This window comes from Manis pentadactyla, chromosome 9 (genome assembly GCF_030020395.1).
Source record: "Manis pentadactyla isolate mManPen7 chromosome 9, mManPen7.hap1, whole genome shotgun sequence".
Taxonomy (NCBI): Eukaryota; Metazoa; Chordata; class Mammalia; order Pholidota; family Manidae; genus Manis; species Manis pentadactyla.
The window spans coordinates 86,535,839-86,552,003 of NC_080027.1; the positions used below are offsets into that span (position 1 = coordinate 86,535,839).

The following is a 16,165-nucleotide window of genomic DNA, read 5'->3' on the forward strand; positions in this document are numbered from 1 at the left end:
GTTTGCTGTGTTGATTTGTTAGGGGTGGGACAAAGGCTGTTGGGAAATGGGGCTTTCAGGGGGTTGGGGGTTTGGCAATGAGTGCTTGCCAGAGCTCACGGAAAAAGCAGAACAATTATAAATAGGCCCCCTGCTGAAAGGGCGCTCCCATCAAGTCCCCTAAGCCTTTCAGTCTCCGGGGCTACACCAGGGCTGGGGGAGGGAACTCAGAAGACACTAGGTCAAAGGTCTAGGTCCCACCCACTGCCAGTCAGGAAGGTTCTATCCACTGGTAGAACAGAGTGTCTGCTGGCCTGCCTCACCGCCCTGTCCCCATTGTCACTGAAGCCTGTTTGTCTAGTCTGCAGACCTCCCTCACGCTGCAGAAGCCAGCCAGGAACACTGCCTGCCACAGCCCCATGTTCACTGTGTGTGACCTGGGACAAGCCCCTGGGGAAGAGGGTGGGCTCTTCAGAATAAGGTGGGCCACTCAGCTCAGCCTGGGACTCAGGAGGTCAGACCTCAACGCAGGCCTCCTGGCTGCTTCCTCATAACCAGGGCATGCTGCAGAGGTGTGCCTCAGCACCTACTCTACCTGTCCTCTGGCGAACCCCCACAGCCAGAGCCCTGCTGAGGAACAGCAGCAAGGGGAGATTGCTGTCCTTGCAGTGGGATGGGGGAGGGGAGAGTTGAGCCTACATGCAGGCACGGGGTGGGGGGGTGGGGGGAGCGGGCAGAAAGCACCACCGATTAACAGCTCTACCCTATCACTCCCTTCTCAACCTCCTTTCCAGGCATTGGCCCCTTTTTCCTCTCAAGGGGATTCTGGGCTGCTCCCTTCCAGATGTGTATTCTTTTAGCCACGCTCATTGGGCACAGTGGGAAGGTGCTCCCATAGGCCAGTGCCTCCCAACTACCTGAGGCAGGGCAAGAGGTGGGCCAGGCAGTCCCGGTTCAGACACTTCCTGGAACTGATTCTCCTCACTCAGCCTGGGCAGAGATCTGGTCTCTCTGAATCCAGCCAGAGCCTCTTCCAGAGCTTCACAAGGTGTTGGGGACCTCAGTTCTCTTCAGTGAACACAAATACAGAGAGCTGCTTCCAAATCTCTCCCAACAGCCTCGTGGGAGACCACATGGCTCAGCACTCACTGCAACCCATGGCCCCCTTCTGTCTACCTGGCAGTGCCGATGTTCCGATACTGACACAGCAGCAGGTGCCTGAAGGTCTTTTTAAAGGTGGCATTGCAGAGAGCATAGCAGGCAGGGTTGATGGTGCTGTTGACGTAGCAGAGCCAGTAGCCAATGGACCACACTGTGTCAGGGATGCAGCTCTGGCAGAAGGTGTTCACCAGGACCATGACATTGTAGGGTGTCCAGGTGAGGATGAAGGCCAGCAGAATGGCAAAGATGGTCCGGGTCACCTTGCGCTCCCGAGCCGCCATCTGCCGCTTCTTGCGCACCTGGTTGCGGGCAATGCTGGCAAACTTGCGGGCCACATTGGCTGCAGGACGCATGCCAGCTGGCATGGCAGGCACGATCTCGATGGCTGTCACACACTCGTTGCCCGTCTGCTTCGTCACAATCTGAATCTTGGACCATTTGGAGGCCGGGTTGAGGGCCCGTGGCTGTAGGGGATGGGCAGGCGTGGCAGGTGTGGTGGCCTCCGTGGTTGACAGCTCTGTGAGTGGCCGTTCCTTGTTGTTCTGAGTGGCACTGCCCGAGCTGGACTCATTGGAAGTGTCCTTGTCAGCCAGTGGACATGGTGGAGGTAGAAGACCTGGCGGAGGGGCCTCCTCTAACTTCCCATTGCGTAGCTCCTCTTGAGCAGCTTCCCCTAGTGGGGACTTCTTGATGCTCTGTTTCATCAGGGGGCTTTTGAGGAAGGCCAGAGTCTTGGCTTTCTTCTCCTTCAGGCCTTCAGGCCGGTGCTTGTGAACTCGGCTGCGACTGGCCAAGGAGATGTGAATGTAGAGCACTGTCATGATGACCACGGGCAGGTAGAAGGCAGCGATGGCTGTGCCAAAGGTCACTGCTGGGTTGGACAGGAACTGGATGAAGCACTGGTTGTCTGGCACTGTCCGCTTGCCCACCACAAACTGCCAGAACAAGATGGCAGGTGCCCAGAGCACAAAGGACAGGACCCAGGCAGCAGCAATCATGAGGCCTGCCATCTTGGTGGTGCGCCGGGCTGGGTAAGTGAGGGGCTTGGTGACACAAAAGTACCTGTCAAAGCTGATGATGAGAAGGTTCATGACAGAGGCATTGCTCACCACATAGTCCAGGGCCAGCCACAGGTCACAGACCACGGCACCCAGAGGCCAATAGCCCTTGATGATGTACACCGTATAGAGGTTCATGGAGAAAGCGCCTATGATGAGATCAGCACATGCCAGGCTGAAGAGGAAGTAGTTGTTGACTGTCTGCAGCTGCCTGTTGACTTTGATAGACAGCATCACCAGGATGTTGCCCACAACAGTTACCAGGCTCAGGGAACCTGTCACTGTGGCAATAAATATCATCTCCACTGTCTCATAGCGGTTATGGGTTGATGTGACCAGGCGCACAGACTGGTTGCTGGAGCTGCCATTGACTGGTGTGAAGTTCGCCATTTTGGTTAGCAGGAGTGGGCCGGCAGTATCTGGAGGAGGAAAGAGAGAGAAAGGGGCTGAATTGTTGAAGTGTGTTGGAGGAGTGATGAGGGGTAAACTGGAGTCAAAGTGACAGGGAACATCAACCTGCAGATGACTCTGCCCGTCACGTTCTCATTTGTTCCTTCATTCATTGCTTCTTGAGCACCTACTACACACAGACAGTGCTCGAGGTCCTGGCTGGGGTTACAGAAGTGAGTGAGACACACATGGCCCTCACTCTCACAGAGCTTACAATCTGAGCAGGGGAGGCATACAAACATATGGGCAACCACAAAAGTGCTAGAAAGAAAACAAGGCGGGGTGCTGGTAGAGTGAGTGAGTGAGTCAGAGGACGAGTGGGGATGGTTCCTTGCTGGGTGATCAGTGAAGGCCTCTACAAGGCAATCTGGACAATGACAAGGAGGCAGCCTCGTCAAGGCCAATGGCAAGAGCAAAGGTCTGGAGGCATGTGTGAAGCGTGGACAAAAGGGCTTGAATGGCCCCAGAGGTCAGCATGAGCTCTAGTCAGAAGTGTTTGTTCATTCCCCACCGTGATCATTTCTTAACCAAACATTATCTGGGGCCTGTTCTCAGTTCCTACCGAAAGCACTGGGGACAAAGGCAAGAGTATATATTAGTAGCTGATATTTATTGTCTGCTAAGTGCCAGGCATTTCCTATCCTTTTTGTAAATATTAACTCATGTCTTCCTCACAACACATGTAGGAGGTAGATGCCATTGTTTTCATTACTTATAGATGAGGAAACTGAGGCACAAGCCAAGGTTCTACAGCTCTTTACTGTTATGCTACTATCCCAGAGCTGAGGGCTCTGGCAGAGAGGGGCCCCAGTGATCCCACCTGGGGGAAGGTTTCCATAGGTTTGAGGTGGCATGGAGCTGGGAACCTCAAGGACAAGGAGGCCAGTGCTGCACAGAGGTGCTTAGGGAAGTACATGCCCAGGACATGGGAGCACAGCACAGGGGTAGCTGGGGACTGTCAGCGGCTAGGGCCTGAGACCCTGAGGAACCAGAAGTCTAAAGGGCCCATCAGCTGAGAAAGAACATACATGGCTTCCACTCCCCCAGGGCCAGGGCCAGCCCTGTGGTGCAACTGGGAGCCCGAAGGGTGAGAGTGTCACAGAGGGAAGAAAGGGGTTGTGCAGGGTCCCTGTGGCGTCCCTTGAGGGTGCCCCTTGGCCCACCAGCCCTCAGCTGGGGCCCTCCAGGCACAAGCCCCTCCCCTGAGCCTGTGTTCTCTCCCACCAGGCTCCTCTCCTTTCCCCTCCCCTCTTCCTCTCCCAGACATGTGAGGGAGGCCCACACCCAGTGCGCGATGCCAGGGCAGCCGCTCAGCCCAGCCTCCTTCACACCCGCCAACACACGCACCATTACACACATGCACATGGGCTGCATCGCAGCCTCACCAGCCCCACAGCACACTGTTGTGTACGCAGTTCTGTATGTCTGTGTGTGAGAGAAAGAGAGAGGGAGCGGCAGTAGGTGTGGAGGAAGGAGCACTCACCCTGCAGCCCAGGCTCAAAGGCCAGCAGGGTCTAGCTGCATGGCCTTAGACAAGCCACCTCACCTTCCTGCACCTCTCCTTCTCAATTGCAAAATAGAGAAGATCCCTGTTCTGGAACCACCTCCCAGTCAGCTATGGGGATGAGCAACTAAACTCCACCTCCATCTCCTACTTGAAAATGCACTGGAGGTGGGAGCCAAGGGCCAGGGGTGACCCCCCAAGCTTGGCCTCAGCCCCCCTAGTTCACCATTGCAGACACAGACCCAGCCTCCTGTCCTGGTAGTTCAAGTTTGCCTGCCCATATCCTTGGTTCACAAGAAGAGGGGCTCTGAGAAGAGTGATGTCACCCCAAGGTCCCAAATGAGTCAAGGGCAAAGACCAGATACGGCCTTCTCCCAGGGCTCTGACAGCCCCTGTCTGCTCTGAGAGTGTCCAAAATGGAATCTCAGGTGTCACCCTTCAAGCTGGGAAGGCAGCGGCACCCAGCGAGGCTGCCCTCCCCAGGCACATGCAGATGCATGCAGGGTGGGCAGGAGTGATCTGTCAGCCAGCCCTTAGGAAACCATTCCTTTAGGCTCCCAGGACCAGACACAGGGCAAGCAAGATCAGAGTGGGGCTGAAGGTGCCAAATAAGAAAAATACAATAGCTCTTGTTTATTGAGTGTTAACTATGAGTCAAGTATCCCTTTGAGCTTTTTATATAAATTAGCTGATTTAATCTTTACAGGAGCCTGAAAAGGCAGGTGCTATTAGTACCCTCATCTTACTCATGTAAATATCTTCTTACAGATGAGGGTAATGCTAATTAACTTGCCCAAAGTCACTCAGTTTGTAAGTGGACCCAGGAGCCACCTTTTCAACCCCAAGGTGCTACTGCCTGGGAACTGACTGACTGCCTCTGCGCTCCCCTCTGCAAACCACACAACTAGGGGTCTGGCAGATGATGTCCGGGTAGGATCCTCTGACATTCCCTGCCGGCTCCCCCACTTAGCTTTCCCAGAAGGAAAAAGACCTCTTGGTGCCATCAGGGACATCTCATCCCCAAGGATGTAGAAGATGGTTCAGTCCCGCTCTGGGCTGGCTTGGGGAAGCTGCCTGTTGCAGACAGCGGGAGGCACAACGTCTCCCCGTCCCCACCCCAAGTCGTTCTGGACCCCTCGGGGTCTCCTGCCGACATTCTGACCACATCCCTCTCTGCCGCTTTTCTTTGGGATCCAGGCCCTTCTAAGATCTGGGATGACGAGCAGCCGCCGCCTGGGGCTGTGCGGACCGCTAGGTGGCAATGTAGGTCCCTGGGTGCCTGCTCCGGACCCAGAACGGGCGGCTGCTCTTTTCTGTGGCCCCCAACTCCTACGCGACGGAGAACACAGAGGAGGCCCCAAGCAGGGGGGGTGTGTGGGGCCCCCGGGCACGCCCTACAAAGAGATGCCCTCGGCTCCGCAAGGAGTTCAAGGGTGGGAAAGTTAAGGGCGCCCAGATTCCTTCCAGCACCTGGCAAGAAACTGTGGGCGGGAAGGCCAGTGTGAGTTCGGTTTGTGTGGTTACTGGGGAGCGCGAGTAGAAGCTAGTAGCTGTCAGCATACGCGTGTGTGCGCACTCGGCCACGCCTGGATACCAGTGTGCCCGTGTGCGAATGAGCATGCCCGTGCCATGTGGACACGTGCTTGTGCATGCGTGTGCGTGCCTGGAACGCTATGGCCTGGAGGATGCACACAATTCGGGTGTGCTTGTACCTGTGAGATTGTGTACACAAACAAATGCAGGTCTGACAGTAGGTGACCTGCCACATTTCAAACGCCCCTGCCAGGAGACAGCCCAGCCCTTAGCTGTCTGAGCGTAGAGAAGGTCGGGCCAAGATCTGCTGTCTGGATCGTGCCCAGACTGTGGTTGGAGAAGGGTAGTGTGCAGGACGAGTCCTGACTACAATCTGAGCTGTGAGGGCCCCAGGACCTTACTGCATCATCTTAGCCCAGAGCCCAGTGGTGTCTGCACCCCTAAGGTTGAGGTGTGGAGTCCCAGATGCGGGCCGATTTCTGTAGAGGGGCCGCAGCTTGAGTAGCCGGATCAGGCCTTGCTGGACACCAAGCTCACCAGAGCCCACCGCATGCTATGGCCAAAGGGCTGGCGGTCTGCCGGCAAGATTGTGCAGACAGAACCCCCATAATGGGGAGGCCCAGCCGGGGCTTGGGCCAGGCCAGTGTAAGATTCTTTCCTTCCCACTTCCAATCCTGCACCTGGCCAGAGAAGCACTGTGTGGCCTCAGAGGCTAGAGTGTGCACCTGGTTTTTCAAGCCCTGGGCTTGGGCTGGCCACGAGGGCCCTGTTGGGAGTTATTACTGGGCCCATCTGGAGGCTCCTCCAAGTCTCTGTCTTGCCAGAGGGGGTCCAGGCTCTGTGGTGCCCCGCACTCCCCCAACCCCGTAATACGCAGTTCCTGCAGCTTCAGGGCGTGGGCACTGAGATTTCCTGGGTCCTTGAGCAACATCCCTTCTCTTCCAGGACCAAACCGGGAGCTCCTGCTCCGGACACTGTGGGGGGTGGGGGTGAGGGTCTTCTGTTCTTACACGTTCACTCTAGGGCTCCGAGAAGGCAGTGGCCCCTGGATCTTTCCCTAGGTTGGGAGAAGAGACTCGAGAGTTCAGGGAAGGGAGAAAGGGCACGGGATTTGACACTGCATTTGCTCCTGACACTTACGCCCCTGGGGCTCGGGGCTTGGGTCTGGATCTCTCCCTGCTCTGAGCCTGGGCACCAGCGGGGAGGAGTGGGGGTAGTTCCGGAGGGACGCCAGGAGAGCGGCACGGGTGTTTTGCGTCCGGGTTCAAGGTCGCTGATAGGACTCCATGGACCTGAGTAGGCTGGCCGCGCTGGGGCGTGGAGACAGGCGGGAGAGAGGCTCTTTGGGGCTCCAGCGCCCGGCGCCCGGAAGAGCCAACAGCAGGGCTAGAGTGCGGGGTCCCGCCCCCGACGGCGGCCCTGGCGCTTTCAGGGCTGTGGCCGGCACCCGTTCCCCCGCTCCCTCACTCCGACCTCCTGAATGTCCATTCCTTCCTAGAGACCTGGGCCTTTCTTCCAGCGGAGCCCCTCTCCCTCTGGCCCTCTGCAGCTCCTAGCACCGCTCTTGCTCCCGAAGAAGAAGCCTGGGACCGTGCCCCAGTCGGACAGCCTCTGGGGAGCTCGAGGGTACGGAGCTCCACGTCCTTCTACCCCAACCGAGTCCCCCTGCCCCTGCGCCATCGCGGAGTCACTCACCAGACACCTCCGCCCCGCTTCCCTCGCACCTGACGGACAGCGGGACAAACGGGCGGTCCCGCGGGCGGGGCGGACGGCCGGGCCGGGGCCGAGGGCGGGGACGGGGAGCCGAGGGGCGGCCCCTGCTCCGCCCGCAGCTCCCAGCGCTGTGGCTTCGACTCGCGCTCACGCTCGCACTTTTCCCCGAGCCGCGTGATGTCACGGGGAAGCAGCCAATCCTGTTGGGGCCCCGCCGCCCGCCCCGGGCCGGCCACCCAACAGCGACACGCGGGGGGCACCACCTGGGGCGTCGGGGACCCCAGCTACGCGCGCCCTTCCCTGGGGCCGACAGGCAGCTCCCCGCTCGGGCACTGTGGGAGCACCGCCTACGGTCACCACGTCTGTTTAGCTGGGGGCGCTGCCCTCCGGGGAGGCTGGGGGGTGGGGTGGGGTGTCCGCGTTGTCATGGGGACGCGGCGCCCCCTCGCGGGCTGGGATAGGAGCTGGCAGCCCCGTCTGGCTGCGCTCCGCCTCCGCTCTGACCAAGCACCAGGGACAGGGAGATGATCTCGCGCCCCTTGCGGACCTCACTTTGTAATGGGCCTTGCTCGTTGTTGACCCGTGGAGGCGTGAATATATTTGACTCCAACAGGAGGTTATGGGTAGGTGGAGTCGCTCTCTCCCCCGACGGGAGAGAGCCGAGAGCCCGGAAGTTTCCAGCCTCAGGGCTGGGTGTTGGCCGCCGGTCAGCCAAAGAGGGGCGCCGTCGTGGCCTAGGCACGAGCTGGAGAGAGAAAACAGGCGATGTCCTCCAAAGAGAGACGAGCCTGCCCGGGAGAGATGAGCCGGCCCATCGCCCACAAACCCCGGTCTAGCCTCTCCCCGACCCCGCTGCCAGGCTCCTTGCTCCCGGCGCGCTCCAGGCTGGGGAAAGGGTGCACACCCTCTTCAGACTCAGGATGGGACACACCACCCACCCAGACGCGGCCTGGAGAGCGAGTTCACAGATGCCTGTGAGGAAAAGCCGAGTGCCCAAGGTCACCTGGAGCGGAGCCCGAAACAGTACCTCAGAGGGCGAGCCTTTAGTCTCTTAAGGTCTCTGGGAACTGCACGGGCGGGAGCCTCGGAACCTGGGGCCTTGCCTGAGTGAAGCGGGTAGGGCCCTGCAGTCCGCAGCTGGGACGCCCGCGGGAGCGAGTGCCGGGTTGCTTCAGCACCTCGGAGAGCTCCACCGTGGCACTGACCTCGCCAGCTTCTCTCCGCCGCACGAGACACCAGCAGTTCTGCGCTCCCAGACAGCCCTTCCAGGAGCCGGGCAGGGTCGGACTCACACGCCATGATCGGGCGCACAGGCCTGGCACCCCAAATTCTCTGCGCACAAACTCCCGATTAACCTTAAGACGGCTGGTTCCTTCTCTCGGACAAACAACTCAAGTCCCGCCCCTCCTCCACCCTCTCTTAAGGGTCGGGCGCGGAGCTCTGGTAGCGGGTATGTGGAGGTGGTGCCGCAGTGGAGGAAAGATCACAGTGCCCGAGATCTGGCAAGAGCCAGCGTTGTGGGGCTCTTGGTGTGGAGTTCTCCATGCTAAACACCCACGCTAAACACGGAGGTGGAGTTCGGTCCCCAGTGCTCCGGAGGCCGAGGGCTGGTGTGGGTTGTCTGGGCTACAGTGAGAAGCCACTGCCCTTTATATAGATGATCTGGTCTCCCATGAGACTTATAACCAAGTTTGAAAGAAGCACTACTGTTCCCTGGCGGGACCCTTTCATGATGAGGCAACAGGCTCAGTTCCATACAATTAGGTGACAGTCCTGCCCTTGTTCCACTTTGTCATATCCCTTCCAGGGTTCAGGAGAGGATGGTGCTCCTAAGAGGGTGGATATGTTTGTGTTAGCTAGGTTTGGGGAGGCCAGATACTTTTAACATTAACAGTTAATGGATAAACAATCAAAGCCAAAGAAATCAGCAATGTCTCCAACCATTGTCTTTTGAGTTCTTCCCAAGACTCGGAAATTCCTACCGTGAGCACTTTCTTCTTCAATCCCCAAACCCACAGTGGAAATGTGGAGAGCTGAGCGGGAACCAAGGGACTTGCCTTTGACCCATATGGGTCCATATAGAGCTTCTCTGAACCTATCTCATTTCCAAATGGTCAAGCTCTGCCCTTCTGACCCCACAACCTTGTTATGAGACTCACGCGGCCCTGTGAAAAATTTACTACTGGGGAGGTCCTATACACCAAGCAATGGCTTTCTAAGGAAAGTGGTTGGTGTGCGGAAGGGAAGATGTTGACAGGAATTACCACAGGTAGGGCCTGGGTTCATCCTTGGCCAGAGAGGGCAGAAGCAAGGCCAGGCAGGACAGAAGATGGATCACCTTATCTGTAAGCCCTCCTCATATCCCTTTCCCCCAAATATTACAGGCAAGTTAAGGGCCCCATCTGGATTCAAATCCTGGCTCCACTGGTTAGTTGTGTGGTCTGGGGGCAACACCAGTAACCACCTCAGAGGGTTGTGATGAGGACTGAGAGATAATATACACTGAATCCTTGTCACATGGTTTGCAGTCAACAAATTCATAGTCCTCACCATCAGACCAAGGAATTCTTCCTCCCCCTGAGGGTACTATGTGGTTGGAAGGCAGGGATTGCAGTGGGGTACACTTCTTCCATTCTTCCCTGTGTAGCTCAACTCCCACCTCTTCAAGGATACCCTGTGCTAACCACTCCAGTGCTCTCTGAGCTCCAATGACATGGGACTATAGAGCTGGAAGTAACTTTAAGAGGTTGCATACATAGTACAAGCCCAGAAGCCTACTATATGGGATGAAAGTGAAGCAGAGAAAAGGCAAGTGGCTTGCCCAAGGTCATGTGGCTAGCAGATGTGTCTTTTAATCCAGAGTCCACTGTTAAAATTTTCTAGAAAATTTCAGTGCTCCTAACTATGTAACTCTCCACACTGTTTTTTGTACTTGCTTGCCCATTTAATCTTTTGGTTTTGTCCCTGTTGGGGCACAATCTGTAATTCTGCATGCCCCATAGTGTCTGGGACAGAGCTGGGCATACAAAGAATACTCAAGAAGCACTTGCTGCTGGCAGAAAGCCCTGGGGTGGCTGGCCTTCCAGTATACTTCTGTAAGAGTTGGGGCAAATATCCTTTCCCACTTGCTAACTGGCTTGAAAATTGAAGTGGTTAAGGCCCACCACCAGAGCAAGTCCTTCAGCCACTGCACTGAGGACACAAAGTGAAGGGAGACCTGAGCAGCCAGCAAATGGCCTCCTTGCAGGATGCCTGCAGACACCACCAAGCTCTCTGCCTGGCCAGACCACGTACCCATTACGGGTAGTTTCCCAGGACTGGAGTCAATCCAAGTCTTTGGCCAGTTACATCTTCACTCCAAGTCCACAGTCCTGGTAGGAAGCAATCAAGATGAGCGACCTTCCACTATTCCGATCTACCCACCTATCACTTACCATTAAGGTCACCCACTCCTTAGTAGGCCCCTGGGGTGAGCAGGAGGTGGGAGTACACACAGAGACGGTAATAAAGCAGAGGTGGCAGCGATCACCTGATGGGCTACTGCTGAGGTGTCAGATAGGGGACCCCACCTTGGACAGCAGCACCAGGAACAGTGCCTGAGAGAACCTGGACCTGGCTCAGTTCAGCAACCATCCCCCTTCACCTTCCTCCCCAGTCTCCATCCCCTCCTCAATCCACCATGGAAACAAACAAAAGGAGCATGGTGAGGGGCATGTCATTTTAATGATGTAGATCTTTGGTGTTTCCCTCATTAGCAGTCAGACTATCCCCTCTCCTCCCACCACAATGTTCCTATCATGAGTTACAAACAGAAAAGAAATCACATTTTCATACTAAAAACAAAATAGGCAGAGCTTTGATTTCTCCACTAGAAACTACACATACAGTTCAAGATTCAACATGCAACACCTTAAATCACAGACTAAGACCTCACATTCTGCCCTGGAGTCTCATCCCCTCCCCCAGCCTTGAGCTGGCTTTGGCCTAGGCTCAGGTAATACTGATAACCACAGGCACTGCTCTGAGGGCCTGGTGGGTGGGGAGAGGAGGTTGGTGGACAAGCCTACACCCCACTACTCCTCACTCCTGAGTGAGGACCTGCCTACCATCCCTTGCCCCTACCCTCTATCAGGCAAACAGGCTGCTCCCTTCACTCCATGGCTGTTCCCCATAGGTAAGTGCAGGAAATCCCTGTCTTTAGGAATTTGGGAGCCTGGACAGACCCCTGACTGTAGTCTTTGTGGGATAAGATTATAAAGAGAGGCTGATGCTCTGGAAGGCTCAGAGATGGAGATGGTTTCTGGGGGTAAGGCCTCTCCTCCTGCTCTTGGGCTCCTAGTAGCTCAAGAAACAGGTGGACAGAGCAAAGCTGCCCCACTGGCCACTGTTCAGGATGGTTTGGCCCAGATCTGGAAGACTATTGAGCTTCTGGGGCTCTCTGCCCAGAGCTCAGTCCCTTGAGCCATGTTTCTAGGAGAAAGGGCATTCCTGGGAGGGATACCCACTTCCTCCTCCACTCACACTGAGCAGAGAGCAATGAGGCTCCCTGGGATCCAGATCCTGGAAGGTTCTAGTTCCTTGAGGCAAGCTTTGCCCATTCAACTGCCTCATGCTTGCTGCCTCTGACTTCGAGCCCCCACCCTCTTGCTCCTGTTCACTGAAGCAGCCCACAGCTCTTCCGTGTGTACAGTTCCCAGTCAGCTGGGAGGTTTGGTTTCTGCTCAGCGGTCTGAGGGGAGGCACCAGGGCACACCTTGTCTCTACCTGTTCCGTGGCTCCCCATTGGGGCCTGCGGCTTCAGCCCTGTTGCTGTCACCACCATCAGAAAGGTGGTTGTTATTGGTCAGTTCGCAGTGCAGGGTTGGTCCTTCAGTGCTGGGAAGGGGGACAGGAGTAGGGACAGCGGAGGATGAGGGCAGAGCTGGCTGCGGTGGCTCTGGCCCATGCGTGCCAGGCTGGTCCCAGGGGGCTGTCCGGGGGCTTAGGCATTGCTCTGTCAGCTGCCCAGGTTCCGGGAACAGTCCCTGAGAGGTGGAGGGCTGGGGTGAGGAGGCACGGATGGCACCAGGCTCAGTACCCGTCTGGGAGCTGCGGTGAATGCGGTGGCTGACAATGATGTTGTTGCCGAAGCCTCCCATGGAGGCCATGGTGGTGCTCTGCTCCCGCTGCACCACAGCCGTCATGCCCCCTTCTGCCATGAGCCGCTGGATCCTGCTGAGGGCATCTTCTCCACCTGCACCGTACTCTGAGCCCTCACCTGGAGGGGACAAAGCAGAAGAGAGGGAATTAGCTGCTGGCCTGGACTCTGATCAGGAAGGCAGCTGCTAGTAGGAGCTAGGGTATTCTAGGCTAAAAGCAAAAGCAAAAAGAGTACAACTTCCTCATTTTGAGAATCAGAGGCTTGAGAGCTAGACGAAACTCCCCAGATGACCATGATTTATACTTCTGGTTTACTGGTGGGGAAACTGAGGCCTAGGATGGCATGAGGTGGCCAATGCTACACAGCCAGTTAAGAGGCAAGGCTGGGCCAGAAGGCAAGTGTTTCGCTTTAACCCTTTCAGCCCCAGTGGCAGCCTAGTCACTAAATGGAGGAAGGTGGCTGAGGTGGACCCAGGAGGCTTGCTTTGTCTGCCCTCCACCTGTCTTGGGTCACTGACAAATCTAGCCCAGGAGATAGGGTGTGCTGTGTGGTCTTTGGAAAGAGAGGGCACCCTCCAGGGTATGGTCCAAAGGCAAACAAATGGTCTGCTCTGCCTCATTTCAAAGCTGTGCTATCTTTCCTCAGTGTTGTTCTGTTTATGTTACTTCCTAAGAGCCCAAGAGGGAGACTGGATTTTTAACTGTACTCGAGAAGGCATTCTGCCTTCTCTCTTCCCCAGTCACCCACCAGCTTTCCCAAGTTATTTTCCACATACCGTTCTCCTGAGCTGTATGTCTGATGTCTGCAACTTTCCCTAGAGATGGCCAACTGCCCAGGCCTGAGGCTTCACCTGCATCTCCAGAAGGCAAGAAGGTTCTCTTCCCCCCACAAAGGGATGGGCTTTCCCTTGTGTGGAGCAGATGAGACTTTGGCTCAAATCTCAGTTCTGTCAATCACGAGCTGTGTGACCCTGGACAAATCCTTTAACATCCACATCCCTCAGTTTCCTGGCTTTTTTTTTTTTTTTTTGTATCATTAATCTACAATTACATGAAGGACATTATGTTTACTAGGCTCCCCCCTTCACCAAGTCCCCCCCACATCCCCGTTCACAGTCACTGTCCATCAACATAGTAAGATGCTGTAAAATCACTACTTGTCTTCTCTGTGTTGCACAGCCCTCGCCGTGTCCCCCCAACACTATACATGCTAATTGTAATGCCCCCTTTCTTTTCTTCCTGCCCTTATCCCTCCCTTCCCACCTGTCCTCCTCAGTCCCTTTCCCTTTGGTAACTATTAGTCCATTATTGGGTTCTGGGCTTCTGCTGCTGTTTTGTTCCTTCAGTTTTCTTTTGTTCTTATACTCCACAGATGAGTGAAATCATTTGGTACTTGTCTTTCTCCGCCTGGCTTATTTCACTGAGCATAATACCCTCTAGCTCCATCCATGTTGTTGCAAATGGTAGGATCTGTTTTTTTCTTATAGCTGAGTAATATTCCATTGTGTATATGTACCACATCTTCTTTATCCATTCATCTACTGATGGACATTTAGGTTGTTTCCATATCTTGGCTATTGTACATAGTGCAGCAATAAACATAGGGGTGCATCTGTCTTTTTCAAAATGGAGTGCTGCATTCTCAGGGTAAATTCCTAGAAGTGGAATTCCTGGGTCAAATGGTACTTCTATTTTGAGCATTTTGAGGAACCTCAAATTGCTCCATAATTTCCATAATGGGTGAACTAATTTACATTCCCACCAGCAATGTAGGAGGGTTGCCCTTTCTCCACAACCTCGCCAACATTTGTTGTTGTTTGTCTTTTGGATGGTAGCCATCCTTATTGGTGTGAGGTGATATCTCATTGTGGTTTTAATTTGCATTTCTCTGATAACTAGTGATGTGGAGCATCTTTTCATGTGTCTGTTGGCCATCTGAATTTCTTCTTTAGAGAACTGTCTATTCGGCTCCTCTGCCCATTTTTTAATTGGATTATTTGCTTTTTGTTTGTTGAGGTGCGTGAGCTCTTTATATATTTTGGATGTCAAGCCTTTATCGGATCTGTCATTTTCGAATATATTCTCCCATACTGTAGGATACCTTTTTGTTCTATTGATGGTGTCCTTTGCTGTACAGAAGCTTTTCAGCTTGATATAGTCCGATTTGTTCATTTTTGTGTTTGTTTCCCTTGCCCGGGGAGATATGTTCAAGAAGAGGTCACTCATGTTTATGTCTAAGAGATTTTTGCCTATGTTTTTTTCTAAGAGTTTCATGGTTTCATGACTTACATTCAAGTCTTTGATCCATTTCGAATTTACTTTTGTGTATGGGGTTAGACAGTGATCCAGTTTCATTCTCTTACATGTAGCTGTCCAGTTTTGCCAGCACCATCTGTTGAAGAGACTGTCATTTCCCCATTGTATGTCCATGGCCCCTTTATCGAATATTAGTTGACCATATATGTTTGGGTTAATGTTTGGAGTCTCTATTCTGTTCCATTGGTCTGTGGGTCTGTTCTTGTGCCAGTACCAAATTGTCTTGATTACTGTGGCTTTGTAGTAGAGCTTGAAATTGGGGAGTGAGATTCCCCCCCACTTTATTCTTCTTTCTCAGGATTGCTTTAGCTATTCAGGGTCTTCGGTGTTTCCATATGAATTTTTGAACTATTTGTTCCAGTTCACTGAAGAATGCTGTTGGTAATTTGATAGGGATTGCATCGAATCTGTATATTGCTTTGGGCAGGATGGCCATTTTGACAATATTGATTCTTCCTAGCCAAGAGCATGGGATGAGTTTCCATTTGTTAGTGACCTCTTTAATTTATCTTAAGAGTGTCTTATAGTTTTCAGGGTATAGGTCTTTCACTTCCTTGGTTAGGTTTATTCCTAGGTATTTTATTCTTTTTGATGCTATTGTGAATGGAATTGTCTTCCTGATTTCTCTTTCTATTAGTTTATTGTTAGTGTATAGGAAAGCCACAGATTTCTGTGTGTTAATTTTGTATCCTGCAACTTTGCTGAATTCCGGTATTAGCTCTAGTAGTTTTGGAGTGGAGTCTTTAGGGTTTTTTATGTACAATATCATGTCATCTGCAAATAGTGACAGTTTGACTTCTTCTTTACCAATCTGTATTCCTTGGATTTCTTTGTTTTGTCTAATTGCCGTAGCTAGGACCTCCAGTACTATGTTGAATAACAGTGGGGAGAGTGGGCGTCCCTGTCTTGTTCCCGATCTCAAAGGAAAAGCTTTCAGCTTCTCGCTGTTCAGTATGATGTTGGCTGTGGGTTTATCATATATGGCCTTTATTATGTTGAGGTACTTGCCCTCTATACCCATTTTGTTGAGAGTTTTTATCATCAATGGATGTTGAATTTTATCAAATGCTTTCTCAGCATCTATGGAGATGATCATGTGGTTTTTTGTCTTTCTTTTTGTTGATGTGGTGAATGATGTTGATGGATTTTCGAATGTTGTACCATCCTTGCATCCCTAGGATGAATCCCACTTGGTCATGGTGTACGATCCTTTTGATGTATTTTTGAATTTGGTTTGCTAATATTTTGTTGAGTATTTTTGCATCTACGTTCATCAGGAATATTGGACTGTAGTTTTCTTTTTTGGTGGGGT

The 16,165-nt window shown here is 53.6% G+C and overlaps 2 protein-coding genes across 10 annotated transcripts in view; both read right to left on the reverse strand.

Moving 5' to 3' along the window:
- Positions 1-1,000: 1,000 nt before the first annotated feature.
- On the reverse strand, positions 1,001-8,165 carry CHRM4 (cholinergic receptor muscarinic 4). The gene is made up of 2 exons (XM_036891624.2): positions 7,381-8,165; positions 1,001-2,617 (listed from the first exon to the last, which is right to left on the reverse strand). The coding sequence occupies exon 2, from the start codon at positions 2,586-2,588 to the stop codon at positions 1,152-1,154; it is 1,437 nt and encodes a 478-aa protein (XP_036747519.1). The 5' UTR covers positions 2,589-2,617; positions 7,381-8,165; the 3' UTR covers positions 1,001-1,151.
- A 2,932-nt stretch (positions 8,166-11,097) lies between these two features.
- The window catches only part of AMBRA1 (autophagy and beclin 1 regulator 1), a 247,065-nt gene continuing 241,997 nt past the window's right edge, over positions 11,098-16,165 (reverse strand). For all 9 annotated transcript variants that reach the window (XM_036891716.2, XM_036891718.2, XM_057507588.1 and 6 more), the window contains one exon: positions 11,098-12,655. In XM_036891716.2, the coding sequence (XP_036747611.2) occupies positions 12,159-12,655 (497 nt within the window). In that variant the 3' untranslated portion in view covers positions 11,098-12,158. The remainder of the gene's footprint in view (positions 12,656-16,165) is intronic.